Source organism: Mus pahari, chromosome 6, assembly GCF_900095145.1.
Source record: "Mus pahari chromosome 6, PAHARI_EIJ_v1.1, whole genome shotgun sequence".
In the NCBI taxonomy this organism is placed as follows: Eukaryota; Metazoa; Chordata; class Mammalia; order Rodentia; family Muridae; genus Mus; species Mus pahari.
Window position 1 is genome coordinate 12,404,531 of NC_034595.1, and position 16,586 is coordinate 12,421,116.

General features: G+C 41.6%; 1 protein-coding gene across 5 annotated transcripts in view; it reads right to left on the minus strand.

The window, feature by feature from the left end:
- Lpar1 (lysophosphatidic acid receptor 1) overlaps window positions 1-16,586 on the minus strand; it is a 116,767-nt gene that overhangs the window by 34,308 nt on the left and 65,873 nt on the right. For all 5 annotated transcript variants that reach the window (XM_021199748.1, XM_029540307.1, XM_021199749.1 and 2 more), the window contains one exon: window positions 12,605-13,352. In XM_021199748.1, the coding sequence (XP_021055407.1) occupies window positions 12,605-13,352 (748 nt within the window). The remainder of the gene's footprint in view (window positions 1-12,604; window positions 13,353-16,586) is intronic.

Consider the following 16,586-nt stretch of genomic DNA (forward strand, 5'->3'; position numbering starts at 1 on the left):
AAAAAAAAAAAACCAATAGTGCCAATTTTTCTGGAAAAGGTAAAAAGTAGAATGTTTAAGTTGAAAACAACAGTTGAATACCAGGCCATTTAAACCAAAGCTAGAGACTGGTGGCCCTGTCAGATTTGTGTGACTGACATATTCATGTCTGGATGCCAACACAAAGACTCCACTACAGTAGGTCTGGGCAGAGACCCAATACCCTTTAACAAGCATCCCAGTGACTCAGATGCAGGTGGTCCTTAGATCACACTGGGCAAAACCTTGATGTAATGCATGCCATCATTGGGTGGACAGGAAGTCGTCACGAAGGTTAGATGGATGATCCAACATCACTCCCCAGCAGGCAGAGAGCCTGGAGCTAGAATAGTTAGCACCGTTCACACCATAGCATGTTTCTCACACCGCGTGCCAAACATTTTTAAAAATTTGGGTCACTGCTCAACAGTAAGTTGTATATGAGCAGCTGTGAAAGCATTCATCTTTGACACACAGGGACAGCATTTCCTATAAAAAGATCATCCTTCCTGACCATCACACATGATCGTTAAGTAAGTATTTTCTATGTTTGGCTGATAAAGGGACTGAATTTCAAAGAGGTTAAGATTCTTGTTCAAAATTACCCTTGATAGGTTTTTTTTTTTTTTTTTTTTTTTTTTAATGATGACACAAACTTGGGTGGGTAAGGAAGGGGGTGAATCTGGGCAGCATGGGGGGTGAGTGTAATAGAAATACATTGTAGGAAATTCTCAACTAAAATAAAAGGGGAAGGGTTCTTGCTCAGAACCTTACCCATGTATGACAAAGTATGACTCAGTGAGTTCCAAAGACTGGTGCGTCTTTCATGACAGCCATCATCACCAATGTACGTTTTTAGAAACTCGCCTAAGACTAAAAATAAAACAACGTTTGGAAGGGAAAAAAATTAAAATAAAGCTGAAATTGGGCCAATACCACACAATTTAGTATAATTTATATTGAAAAATTAAGTAAAAATAAAACTTCATAATGGTAAATGATTTAGTTGTGAAAATTTATATCAAAATGAATAAAATTTTAAACATTCTTTGTATAACTTATTTGAGAAGATTTAACACCAAAATTTTCCTCTGTTACATCAGAAAGGGTGACAAACTGAGAATATTCAAAGTGTGTCTATATGTTAAACTACTGAAAAGATGGGAGCCAACTTACAACTTACACAGTGCAGAAAATAATCTTCTCAACAAAATTCAGTTACACGTGGATTAGTGTTCAAATAGTCACACTTATAAACATAGGGTAAACCCTGTAATCAGCATCTAATTAAAACAGTGAGCCAAATTATTACACAACCGGATAAGGAATACAGAATGTAACTACATACATGACACATACATGTGGTCATACATACATGACCACAGGAGAGTCAATAGTTGCCAAGGGTCAGTACTGCCACTCTGTAACAGCTGTCACACAGTTTCGCAGTATACTACTGACTGAGCAAAGCATACACATGGAAAAATATTTTCTGCTCCCATTTCCAACTTTAGTATGTACTGCTTCGTGTGCAGATGCGTTAGTGACAGACTTCTTGCTCCAGAAGTGGTAAAATCCAGGCTAAACAAAACTAAACAAAGTACTAGAAAATTCCAGTACAGAATGCCATCGGTCTTGGTCTTAGCACAGTACCACATCTGCACAATAATCTACAACACAGTTGATTAATCACAACACCTTCTACTGCATTACCCCATCTTAAATAGCCATGCTCAGTCATTAATGTTGTAAAGACTATGGGATAGATGCATAGTAGTGTTGATAGAAAGAATAGAAAGTGTTGGCAATGAAAATAATCTCTCCCCTTTACTAAAGGAGATAAAGATAGGGCTTCAGCTCCACAACTATTTGACTGTTCAATCACTACACACACACACACACACACGCGCACACACACTCTATACACATTGCACATATACATCACACACCTAGATATACAACAAACACATACGCCACACACATACATGCACACACATACATGTGCACTTACACTCTATACATACCGCACATACACATCACACACATGCATACATAGCAAACACATACACTACACACACACATAGCACACACACACGCATATACCACACACATATACACCACACACACACTCTTTACAGGATGTCTATGGCTTCTCCCATTTTTGTTCAGAACCCCCTGACTACAGTGTGCCTTTCCTTTGGAACCAAGTCAGCACATAAAAGGTCCAGGCTGCACACCATGGGCTCAGCAAGGTCAGCTGGGCAAATCCCTTCACTACAAAATGGTGACTCAGTATCTACAGCAAAACTTTTGTTCCTGAATCTCTTCTGTGGGTCCTTTAAGGCTAAGCTCCTTTACACCTAATTTTACTTTCCTAAAGAGGGAAAAATAACTCTGGTGAGTGAATTCACACTTGCCACATAAAGAGAAGCTTTCTGAAGCACAGAAATGTCCATTTAGAACGAACTCATGGAAACCCTACTTAAACTGCAGTGTTCCTTATGTCAACAAAAGTCTACTTAGGCTGGATAAATAGGTGAAGCCATGAATTTCCAGTCTCCTGATGCCAAATTCAATCCCACTTCTTCAAAAAGACCCTGTTATTGCTGCGTCACCCTGTGAGAACTTCATATTTGCTTTGGATCACTCTGATATGTCCTCTATTGATGAAGGAGATGTGCCAGGGTTTGTGTAAGGCTGTGACCACATTCAGTCTAGACTCTATCATCTTCGAGCAAATACATGAATAAAAAGCCTCTCAGAGGAATAGGCTGTAGTTTAGACCACAAAGAGAAACTACCAAAGTTGTAAGAAACACAAGAAAACAACTTTACTAGCTTGGCATGGCAGCTCTCAGGCTGAAGTAGGACTGTCATGAGTTCAAGGCCAACCTGCACGACATGGCAAATTCCAAGCCACCTTGAATTGTAGCATAAGACCCTATCTCAAAAGAGTAAAAAAATAAGTCTTTGCTTATGTGAAAAACAAATGTAGTTTAAATGTTCCTTTGCATATAGTAGGACAAAGAATATGTAAAAGAAGACAATAATTCCATTTTGAGCTGGAAGTGTGCAAAATTATTTGTTTACCAGCAGGTGCATGCTTAATTTCTGAGAAACAATCATACAGATCTTTAATTAGAAAGGATCATTTATTTATTTCCAGAAAACATCAAATAAAGGGGAGAAATAGTAAATAAGTATATTAGTTATTTTTCTGTGGCTATGATAAAATACCATGACCAAAGAAAGCCACTCAGGGAAAAAAAGCTTGTTTTGGTTTATAGACGCAAACAAAGGGTTCATAAGGACAGGTGAAGCAAGAAGCTGAGCGCTCATGTCTTCAACAAAAACTCAAAGCAAAGATCAGAACTGGATGTATCTCTGTTTCTGTATCTGGTGAGGGTAGGAAATCTGAAAGGCCACCCCCAGTGACTTGTCTTCCCCAGCAAGATTGCACCATTTCCCCAGACAGCACTACCAATGCAGGACCAAGCGTTAAATATATAAACCTAGGGGTTATATTTCTCATTGTAACCACCACAGTAAATGAACCACTTTCTGGGCTTAAATTTATCTCCAAGATTATATGGAAGCACAAAGAAGAAAATATACTCAACAGAATAAGTTACCATCTAAAATATGTTATTTCCTGTGTGTCAAGATTGCTATATAAAATACCCAATGCAATTCCACTAAATTGGATATCTAATTGAACTTAAACAAATGATTAGCAAATGTTACCTATTATAAGAGCCATGTACTATATTAACAATATTCAAACAAGGACAAACTGTATATAGGATGGTGATCCAGCAAGATTACACTGCTTCGTAATGATATTCATAGCTGTTTCAATTTGTGTGTATGCATGCTATGTTTATATAATGACAAAACTGCCTAACAGCAGACTTCTCAGAACATATTCCATGGTTAAACCACATATTTGTGTAAGTACATCATATGCAATAATTTTTAATTACTAAATTTGACAAGTATGAGTATGTTTATGCACACGTGTGCATGCATATGTATCCCAGACTCATAACGTATTTAGCCTATCTGTAACAGAAAATCAGAAATGCCGTTTAATTTCCAAAGATCTTGTATAAACCTCAGATGTCCTGAAATCTTCTTGCTGTAATAACAAGGAAAGCCAATGACTGACATTCTGAAATCTCCCAGTCCCACACAGCCATAACAACCTGTAAGGTACCACAGTAAACTTGTTTTCATCATGCTTCACAAGTGGGTGTCCAGTTTTCAGAGTAATGACCTTCCAGATTGTAAACATGTGCACATCACTATAGAACCCTTCCTATTTCCCATAGGATATTAATTTGCATATGTAGAAAGTGATCCCAGGGGGTAGAGAGATGGCTTAGCAGTTAAGAGCACTGCCTGCTCTTGCAGAAGACCCAGGGACAGCTCCTAGAAACAGATGGCAGCTAGAGATCATCCTGATACCAGTTTCAGCTGGTCCAGTACCCTCTTCCAGCTCCCATGAGCAACAGCCATGAGCATGACATGAACACAAACATGAAGGTGAACTCTCATATGCATCAAATTAAAACTTAAAAATCTTTTTAAAAGAAAGCTATCTCATTCCGTCTAGAGTAGTAGCCATTCAATATCTACCTACTTCATAACTATGTGATGATACCAACCTACTTGAATGTAATATATATTATGTACAGAGAGAATATATTAGTGCAAAATATAATACCAAGATACTTAGAATCTATGATAGACAGACAGATGATGATGAAAGATAGATAGATAGATAGATAGATAGATAGATAGATAGATAGATAGATAGATAGAAAGACAGACTGACAGACAGATAGAACACTTTACAACAGTATAAAATATAGGTACATGAGAATAAAAAGTGCTGTTTGACCATTATGGAAGACTCTACTTACATCTCCAAGAATTTATATGGAGATCTGAAGCCCCAATAAAAATTACTGTCATATGCAAATGATATAATAATTATTATTTTGGAGGAAATGACTGAATTTTTTTATTAAACTCAGTATGTAAAGAATATATAAGAGAAATATTTTCTTCACCCGGATGTACTTGGTAAGCTAGTGTGCCCTATACGAGATATAAAATCTCAACTCCATGTACAGCTTGAAGCCTTTCCAGACACTGCCCAGGTGCACTGAGACATCCCTATAGTCCTTGCATGTTACCACATTATAGTGTTTCGTTTGCTATATTATTGTTCTAACTACTGAAGTGGGAGTCCTTAAGAGCAAGGGTCCTATTTTCATCGGCCTTTGCATTCCTGATTCCTAACAGAGGCCTAGAAGACCTTCAGTTTGTGTGTAAAAATAAAATACTACTAACAATTTAGCCCTGGGCCTTAGCCTAACAAATATCCTTGACAGGCAGGCTATGGAGTTGCCTTATTAAACCACCTCCTGACAAATGTAGCTTGAGTAGACAAGGAAGTCACACTGAGTCTCAGGCTGCAGAGGTGCATTCCTATTGCACTGAGACCATCAATGCAAATCCCCAGGGGTAGGTTTCATTTTATCATCCATCAGATAGGTAGGGTTTCAGAGTCTGAGGTCTCACTTACAGGCCAGCATCATGAAATATCCAAAGTGATTCTCAAAAGAGACTGGAAGGTAGCAGTAGGGAGGAGGAAGGCTTCATCCTTTCCTTCCTAGGTGAACAGTGGTGGAAGTCACTTCAAAGGTCCAGTAAGTGGTCACAATGTGAAACTGGGAGCAGCTGAGAACGGCCCAAGGTCTCATGATCTGCTTTGAGTGGGGAACATCTCCCACTGTGTTCGGCATTTGGAAACTTGGTCCCCAGTTGGAGGGACTGTTTGGGAAAGTTTAAGTGGGGCAGCCTTCAGGAAGAAGTAAGTCACTGGGGGTGGGCTTTAGTAAAGAGTCCTGCCTTCTTCCAGTTGCTCTCTCTGTGGGGATGAGATGTGAGCTTTGAGCTTCCTGCTCCTGCTCCATTATGACTGTCACTATCTGCTGTGTCTCTGCTCTGCCACCACAGGACCCCTACTCCTCTGTCACTGTAAGCAAAAATAAACTCTCTCTTCTGTAAGTTGTCTTTGGTCATGGTGTTTTAAACAGCACCAAAAAAGTAAGTCATATATTGTCTGACAGTTTTTCCATATTCTCTAGACACAGTCTTTTACCACCTATCAAATGGACAAAGGAAGGCGTTCCAGCTGAGTTCTGGGCTGCTAACTGCAGCTTAATTATTGCAGATCTACTATAGAAGACATGACCTTGAAATCATTGATACTGTCCAAGTGGTCTCTTTCACTCAACCCCATTTAAATTCACCTGTGTGGGGTGAAGCAAATCGAAACTGCCATCTCCTATGCATGGGCAGTAAACATGTAAAGACAAGAGAAGAAATGGCAAAAAGGTATCGCAAGAAAAGACATTCAAAATGAAATGCACGACCTGCTATCAGACCAAGCTGCTAAAACACAATGTACTTTTAGACTGTGTCAGAAAAGTGGCATGCCACTCTTGTGTGGAAGAGTGGGTTTGGTGGGTGGGTAGCTGTGGGTGTGTCTGGAAAGGATGGAGGGGCGGGTGCCTGTGTGGCTGAGACTTATTAGCTGGGGACTCCTTTCTTTATTATTATTTTTTTTTTCTTTATTTACATTTCAAATGCTATCCCGAAAGTTCCCTATAACCTCCCCCCGCCCCTGCTCCCCTACCCACCCACTCCTACTCCTTGGCCCAGGCGTTCCCCTGTGCTGGGTCATATAAAGTTTGCAAGACCAAGGGGCCTCTCTTCCCAATGATGGCCGATTAGGCCATCTTCTGCTACATATGCAGCTAGAGACATGAGCTCAGGGGGTACTGGTTAGTTCATATTGTTGTTCCACCTACAGGATTGCATCCCCCTTCAGTTCCTTGGGTACTTTCTCTAGTTCCTCCATTGGGGACCCTGTGTTCCATCCAATAGCTGGCTGTAAGCATCCACTTCGGTGTTTGCCAGGCACTGGCATAGCCTCACAAGAGGCCGCTATATCAGGGTGGGGACTCCTTTCTTTCCTATAGGAAATGTTCTTTGTAAGAGGTTAAACAATGTATTTACATATAGGAATCTATTCATATAATCCTAAGTCTGAAACAGAGGCTGGAGGAAGTTTATGGCATTTTTCTCAAGCATCCAACTGTGCCATTTCACTCTAAATATAAGCTTCCAGTCCCTGGGCAAGTGCAATTCCCACCTTAGTCAAAATCACCACAGTAAAGACATCTTTGTATCTTTTAGTCCATGTAAGGACAAATAGCCTTAGCACTCGGTGTCTATGTGGTGTCTCAGGCTGACAGGCCTGAGACACTCCTAACTGGCCTAAAATAAGAATGAGCTCCATGTAGGATCCTCTGTCTACACCTCAGAGAGCTCTGGGACCCATGTGGTCTGGGGGTTTTGTTTCTGTTTGAATGTTTCTTTGGAATAAAAATATTTGACTGGAGATGGCTAACAAGGAACGCACAGGGCTGCTGTTTAAAAGGTGTTTTCTCTTTTGACCTGAGCCTGGGGCTTGGGGCTGGGGCGGCACAGCAGGATATCTGCAGGGTGTCTCCCTGGCCACCATGCACAGGGCCAAGCCAACCTAGGAACTGGTCAAACAACCAGGACTCTCATGACTGTTCCCTCAGTCTCTTCTTCAAAGAGGCCTTCACAGGGATGCCACTGGGCCCCAAGGACACTTGAGGTAGCTTTAATTCCCTTCCACAGAAAGAGGATCTGTAACTCCGTCACCTGTGGCCAGAGAATAAGAGACTCTGTGTCTCCCACTCCCTTCTCTGACCAGCAGGGCCAACTGGGAAGTCCTCCTTCCCTGCCACCCAGGTCTCCAAAGGAAAATGAAACGCCGAAACGTCTTTCTCCGAGACGATTCTCAATAAAGGCGCCACTGACTTCAGTAGTCAACAGAGCGTCTTAACATGAATTATGGAAGAAGTGGGCACTGTGCATAGAGAGAACAGTCTGTGCTTTTGATCTGACCTGATTTCTAAGTTTTCCACTAGAAAGGTCTTAGAGGTTGGTCGGCTTAGCCTTACAATTTTATTCATAAAAGAAATAATAGCCTAGATAGTCTTGAAAAATCAAACTGGCCAACTTATCCTACAAGCAAAGGTAGAGAGCCATTAATTAACACAGAGCAGATATAATTCACCCAGCATCACTCAGATAGTCAAGGCCAAAATGAGGACATGAATCAACTGATGTATAAAAGTGAGAGGAGAGAGAGAGAAAGAGAGAGAGAGAGAGAGAAAGAGAGAGAGAGAGAGAGAGAGAGAGAGAGAGAGAGAGAGAGACTACTCGATATTATTTCTTCTGAGAGTCCTGCCCNGCATCACTCAGATAGTCAAGGCCAAAATGAGGACATGAATCAACTGATGTATAAAAGTGAGAGGAGAGAGAGAGAAAGAGAGAGAGAGAGAGAGAGAGAGAGAGAGAGAGAGAGAGAGAGAGAGAGAGAGAGAGAGTGACTACTCGATATTATTTCTTCTGAGAGTCCTGCCCTCCCTTCACTCAAAGTCTCTGTCCCTGTCCCATCCAAAACAGCTCCTCCAACATGGGCCCTGCAAAGGATTGTCCTGTTGGTCTGCTTCTGCCTTACTATTAGTACTCAACAAGTTCACTAAACTAAACTGAAAGAGTCAAGAGTCAGCACCCTGTGTTGGAAGTGCAGGGTCTCCATGCCTACAGCCGAATTCCCTGTTACCACTTACGAAGAGCAAGACCGCCCACAAATTACTTGCCATATACTAACTGAGGAACTTCGATATAAAATTAGGGGAAGAAAATGAAACTTTCCCTAATACTTGGTCCAAACAACACTCAAGAGTGGTGGGGAGTGTTGACTCTGGCACAGAGGCTATGGATAATCATGGGCAACTTATCCTTACTGGTGACCACGGGCCATTGAAATGGTCAAACTAGGAAACGTGTATCTTTCTTTGCCAAGAGAGACGATCCTCTGCACTTGTTGTACTTGATATGCCTCTCAGGGGTCAGATGTCAGTGCCACCACACCTTCCCCAGGATCACTTTCCTTTCTGAATTCTGGTCCTCATTAGGTTGACGGTCCTCAGTAGAAGTGCCACCACAAATAACAGAGCGGGAGAGGAAAGGACTCATATCCGAAGAGAGCCTGTGGTCAACTAAGGAAGGACGCCTCCAGTGCCTGAGTCACTCGGGGAGCCGACTCAAGGAATTCTTGGTAAAATGTCAGGCAGATGGAAACCGGAGCTGGAGAGGGACTCTAGCTTCACACTGGGGCAAGGAACAGAGAGTCGACTACATCTTGAACAAAACACTCCCCTCGGCGAGAAGCAGCAGGTTTGTGGATGCTGCGATAGTAAACTCGGGAAAAGCATAGACGAGAAGTGAATCCTGGAAGTCATTAGAAGCAGGAAAAAAAGAAAAGAAACATACCTTCAAGGTTTCTGTGACTCTGGAAACAAGGTGAAGGTGGGGTTAGGCAGTATCAAGGGAGGGTCTTAGAATCAACGCAAGCCCACCAGCCTGTAAACTCTCCTAGAAGGCACAGATTGGTTTTATTCTCGAGGAATATCTTGACACGGAAGTGAAAAACTCACGGACCATGGACCCCAGCCATGAGTTGTATTGAATTCTAGCTCCTATATACACCACCTATGTGACTTTGGGCAAGCTACCTAGGGTTCCTAGATTTCTTTGTTCGCAATGTAGAAATCAAACACATCAAACCAATCATTGTACCCATGTTCTGTAGGGTTGTTATTTCTAAATACAAACCTCCAAGGTAGTCTGAGCACTGTGTATGAAAGCAATGCTGTACACATCTGAAATAAAATTCTTATTAAGACCCAGTACTCACTCACAAGTGACTACCTGCGCTCTCATGCCTCACAGTCAATCCTGCTACTATAAAACTCTAAGATGCCTTTTCTTGATTTTTTTTTTTTAAAGTTGAATGCCTAGGAACTCAGTTGTTGACCAACAAATAGTTTCTTGAACATGAACACTGAGCAGGTCTAAAATCATAAACCATTCCCACACAGGGAAAACAAAGGCTTTTCCACACAAGTGCCAAGTCATAGCTAGCCCAGAATAAATCACAACATAACAGGTTAGTTATTAACTGAACATTCCCAGTAGCCAATCATTTTCTAAGTTGTTCATATTCTAATTACAGGTCCTGGGCTATTAGCCAGCTGTGGTGAGGAGACATGCCTTCAGTTTAAACACTTAGGAGGATGAAGTAAAAGAATCATGAATTCAAGGCTATCCTGGGCTACATGGTGAGACCCTATCTCAATTTTTTTAAAAAAAAAGGCTTGTTTTTTAAACTTATAAAAACATGGTAGAAGTATGGACAAGTATGTGTCACTTATAGCTGACTATAGTGATACCACACTGAATTCACTACAGCTCTCTGCTCTTTCATCTTGAAGGCTCAGGAAGTTGCTTTTGACACCACACTAATTCATTCATTCATCTATTCATTCATTCAACCATTCACTGGCTAGCTGCTGAGTACCTGCTTTGAGCCAGACAGCCTATGGATGACTACATAGAGAAAAGAGACCACAAAGAATCCAGTCCCCTCTGGCCTTCATCAAATTCAAATTCTCCCCTAGATCATAGTTTTCAAATATATATATAAATAAATTTGTGCAAAAGCCAAGGTCAATGGTAAAAGCAAAAGCCAGATTATCAACTGATTAATTTATAATGAAATGAGCTTCAGGCCAATGACAGCTATCATTGTCATGAGATGAATTATGAATAGTGTTCCAAATAACCAGACCTTCCTAGGAGTAGATCCACTCCTAGCAGGAGAGTGAATGGCACAAGAAACATCAGGCATCAGTGTGACAAAGACCTGACTGTTCTGGGCTGTGAATCTTCCTGTTCTGAGCTTTCTACTGTCCCCCCATGGAGCTCCTACCCACGCCTTCACACTTGCTTCCTTTCTCAAAAAGAGTTGTTATTTATTTATTGTGTTCTATTCCCTAAATTGGAATCATATTCCCATCTTGCCTTACCCAGTTTCTTTACGTATCATCCTGACTGGAGTTTTCCATGTTCTAAAACTTTCATTTTGTGGCCACAGAATTAGTATTTACTCTGGAGAAAGGTAACTGTGTTTGATCTTTATGGAGGCTGACGGTTTAAGCCTCAAATGACACTACTCCTGCTATATGCATATTTGACATTTGTGTGACGGGTTGTAGTGGTCTTCTCGTGGAAGAGGACAAACTACCCAATGAGACACAGATGTTAACTTTCCATGAATCGTTAAGTACAGTGTGTGGTATGGATATATTAGAGAGTATGCAAAGGCCAAGATTAAAGCAAGAACTTGGTGGGTTCCTAGACCAAATTCTGTAATCATTTACTCCACGAACTAAATGGTGTCTGACATTATAAGTGGAAGACACACATATATGAAACACACACATATGTCCATCAACTGTTAGATGCAACAAATGTTTGAGTCAATATGGAAGCAAAATATCTTGGGTTATGCACGTCATCTCACCCACAGATTGTATCCATGGAAAACTGAGATATGTTTTCTCCGATTCAGGTGAAACCATCAGTGCTGAGGGACCATCCCAGAGGAGGAGTCAGACAGAGTGTAAAAGCCAGTGGGTGGAGAACAGTGCTATGGAATGTTGCCTCCAGGACATAACAGGGCTATCTGCATCACAACCTCACAGCATCCATGGTCACTTGCATAAGGTCATCACAAGACCATCCCAGCAGAGACAGGTAGATGATCTTCAGGCCACACTCCATTCTTGGGAGCTGTTGTTCACGAATAGTTGCCAGGGGGGAGGGAGAATCATTGTTTAAGGAAGATGTGAACACTGGTAGCTTTCCCATGTCCCACATCCATGCACACAGGGCTTACTGGGTTGTCAATAAATAAACAAACAACAGCAAAATCAAAGACATGAAGTTGAGAGGGAGCATGTTAGGAAGATGGAGAGAGAACCGGAAGGGGAAATGGGCACATATAGGATCATATTTCATTGTATACATGTAGCAAATACTCAAAAATAAAGTTAAAGATAACTACGGCATGGACACTTGGACTAGTGAATAACTGTGTAGGAAAGCATAAAAGATGTTCATATCATATACAGCACTATCTATTTGAACATCTGTGAAACCAAGTCCTTAGGGTGAGAGTCTTACAATGGAAATTGTAAAACAACCTCTTAAAGCTAAATAAAACCAGGTATTCTGGGGCTTTTGTTAGTTTTGGGTTTGGTGGTGTGGGATCTTGAATGTTTTGAGATTCTCAGTTCTAGAAGGAACACTCTTCAATGATATCTTTCTTTTCTTCATTTTTACACAACAGCACAGAGACCAATGTTTAGCATATTCTATAACTATAGGAAGGATAGTAAGCTGACATTGCCATAGACATTTAAAATGAAATTTCCTTGTTCACTCATAATTCTGCCTAGGCACCTGGTGAATGTTCACATTCTTGTTTAACACGATCAAAAATGTGTGTGGCCACTTGACAGCATTGGGAAGCTATAAAGGAGGCAACAGTCAGTAACAGAACTCACCGAGCACAATGACCACTGTCTTCAGAAGGCTCATCATGGTGTCCCGATTCCTCCTGGGTCCAGAACTATGCCGAGACATTCTCATAGTCCTCTGGCGAACATAGCCAAAGATATGAGCATAGAGAACTACCATGACCACAAAGGTCACCAGATTGAAAATGGCCCAGAAGACTAAGTAGGAGTCACTGTAGAGGGGTGCCATGTTGGAACAATGATCGATGTCACAGATGCAGTTCCAGCCCACACTGGGTATGGCACCCATCACAATGGCCATAGTCCAGATGACTACAATCACCACCACCACGCGCCGGTTGCTCATTCGTGTATGGAGCTGCATGCGGAAAACCGTGATGTGCCTCTCAATAGCAATAGCCAGCAGGTTGGCCACAGAAGCTGTTAGGCTGGTGTCAATGAGGCCCTGCCGGAGGAGCCACGTGCTAACAGTCAGTCTCCGGGTATTAGGTCCTGTGTTGAACATCAGGTAGAAGTAGGCCAATCCAGCGAAGAAGTCTGCAGCAGCCAGGTTGGCCATCAAGTAATAAATAGGGAAATGGAAGCGGCGGTTGACATAGATTGCCACCATGACCAGGAGGTTGGCCAACATGATGAACACGCAGACAGTAATGCCCAGTCCCATCACCAGCTTGCTCACTGTGTTCCATTCTGTGGCTAGATATTTCCCACTCCGGTTATAAAAGAAGGCGATAGACTCGTTGTAGAAGCACTGTTGTTCATTCATGGCTGTGAACTGAGAAAGAAGATGAATGAATGAATGAATGAATGAATGAATAGAAGAAACCACAGATCCAAATTTAAAGATGGACAGGCAACACAAGATTCCTATAACATTTGTAAAGTAAAATAAAATAATATAAAAACAAAGAATTTGAAAAATCTGACCCAGAATAACATCCAAAATTTGCACTGGTCACTTGGGACTCTAGATTAAAGATGGTGAGGCAAATAAGTAAAAGGCCTCTGCTTGGTGGTCTGTGTCACTGAGGTCTACAGGAAAAACCACATGACACATTTAAAAAAATTCCTTAAAATACCCAATGCAGCCAAAATCTTTCAGAACGTTGCTATTGGGAGCGTTTATCCTATTGAAATCTACTCTGCCCTGTTATTTAGTAAACAAGGTAGTTTCTAGATATGTTAACATTGGCCAATTAATCTGTTCTCACCCCACACCGTGTTTTTGACCTGTGGCAGACATTTTGTAACACAAGCTTGCAAAAGGACCATCAGGCCCAACATTTCAAAGGTCACACTATGCATCAAAGATTCTTTAGCAAAGCCAGCATGTACTGTTCAACATTCCTGTGGTTAGCACAACCCACCCCCCAGGACTCTTCATCCCCAGAATAGCATCCATGCTCCAACGTGAGACTCTTGAGAACGTTCTTCCCCCTTGGAAGGCTTAATGCAAGCAGTTGATACCTGACACTGCTCCACAAGAAGTAAAATATAATTAGCTCAGGGGACACGCATGTCCTCCAGTGTTGGGTGACACTGCTTTATTCTGTGTTTGTTTACTCTTTTTCCTTCTTTTTATCAGAAACAGTTGGAATATATTTTTATGCTATTTACACTTATACTTCAGTCCAGAAAGGTTTGAGGTGTTTTAAAACACAATACATTCAGTCAATGAATAATAAAGCAAAGCTAGAAAATAAAAGATGATGAAGAATACAATGGGGGAAATCACATATCAAGTGGAAAAAGAAAAAAAAAAAAATCTGTCTTCCTGAGACCTTCAGTTCATTGGAGACATCTAGAATTAGAAACCATTCCCCAAAGACACATGACATTCTTCTTCCTCTTCTCTCGTTGTGATTCTTCAATCACTAAGCAAACATGATAGTTTGGGTACTTGTGTTTGTGTGGATTAAGGATAGGACCTAAGGCTTCTTAACTGGAATTATAGACCTGCACAACCAAGCCCACCTTAATCAAGTTTTTCACTAATTGATCTACAATATACCCATAGGTTGTACATAAATGTTTTTACTAACACTAAGTAATTTATTAAACAGCAGATGAAATGCCTGAGTAATTCATCTTATGAAGACTTCTACAGATTCTTCCCTGTCCCAATGTTAAGTGTCACGGCTGCACTTCTGGCAGTGCACACACTGTGCTGTATGATCAGCCCTTCCTGTTCTCAGTAAGGAGATCACGCTCCAGAGGAGTGGGGACCTTGCGTTACATCCCTAGGCATCTATCTTCTCCGCAGTCCACAGAGTCTCCCTCACTGGCGGTCAGAGAACTTGACTTAGCGTAGTGTTTCTTTCCACCCCAAGTCTTGCCCTTATTCTGAGTAATTAATTGACTTCTCTAGCCTTTCACTTCCTTGAACCTCGTCTCTAATGACCTATTCCACTACATTCCAGTTGCCCACACCCATGGCCACACCCACAAGACTTTTTCAGCTGCCCAGAACTTCCTGCTTTTGGAAATACTGGAGACATTCTAATCACTCATCGTAATTTCTCAGTTTACAAGTTTTCCTCACGTGATGCTTAATATATCTGTCTTTTGAGGATGTTTCCATTTTCTTGACCCTTCCATGTTTCCCCCCCCCACCGGAATATCCTCCCCATTTTCCGTTCTCCTTCATCTGTCCCGAATTCTATAGTGACTGACTTAGTCCCTTTATTGTGAGGACAGGAACAGAGTCTCTTCTCGAAGACATTAAGGTGACAGGTGCACCGGAACTCAGAATTTTCTGATCACATGAACAACAGCTACTGTATTAATTACTTCTCTTATTGCTGTGAGGAAATATCTAGCAAAAGTAACTTAAAGGCAGGAGGGGTTTATTTTTGTCTCTCGGCTTAAGGGTCTGGTACACTCTGGGGGGCGGGGGGAATCCTGCCAGCAGAGCGTGAAGCTCCTGGTCACCTGAACACACCCAGGGAGCAGGGATGAAGACTGCTGTGCCCCACTGGCTTCTTTCCAGGACGGACGCCAGCCTACAGAATGCTGCCCCTACAGTTAGGGTCCTCTTCCCAACTTCCCAACTCTAACTACAAATTCCTCCCAGAGAAGCGCATGGGGAGGGGGTCTAAACATTTCTCAGGCACAAAAGGGTTATGAGTATAACATTTATAAGAAGTCAGAATCTAGGACCGTCTTTTTGTCTCAAATCTCTTTATTTCTGAAAAAAATCCCTTCAGCCCATTGAGGTCCCGTGGATTAAGTATGGATGTCTTTGGAAGCCATGTCTGTGTCTACCAGACAGAACACAATAAAAAATAATTTCTGAATTAAAAAAGAAAGTATAAAATTTCTAGAGAACAGAAATGCCAAATAAAAGAGATCACAGACATCCACTGAGCATCTGATGAGAGAGTCAGAGATAACAAGAAGGAAATGGAGGCACAGATTAAACAAACTCATAGTCACTCTGCAGACTCTAGAAGGGCTGGGACAGAGCTGGAGAGGCAGAGCCCCACTCGCCGACAGAAAAGGGATTCCTCAAGAAGACCACGCATTACCGATTTATGTTTATATATATTTCAAAACAACGCTAAAACAAAATGTTCCTATAGCTTAACGAGATTTTGGAATCTCATGGGTAAAGAAAGGTTCCAGAAACATAAAGTAAAAATAAAGTAAAACAAAGCTCAGCAAATGGTTAAGATGGAGAGAGCAAGCCCACTAGAGTTCCTCCGGGCTGCTGCTGCGAGACCCTGTGGGATGGTGGTTCTCGACACACGCGACCCCTGTGGGATCTTCAGACCGTTCCACAGGGTCAGATGTCACAGCCTGACATTTTGATGCATAACACTAGCAAAATTACAGGTATGAAGCTGCAGCAAAAGTAACTTTATGGTTGGGGGTCAGCACAACGTTAGGAACTGTATTAAAGGGTCAGAGAATTAGGAAGGTTGAGACTCACTGCTTTAGGACAAAACTCAAGGAATACGAAACCCTACTGTATAGAGAAACCCTGAAGAAGCATTGAATTGCATAGCCA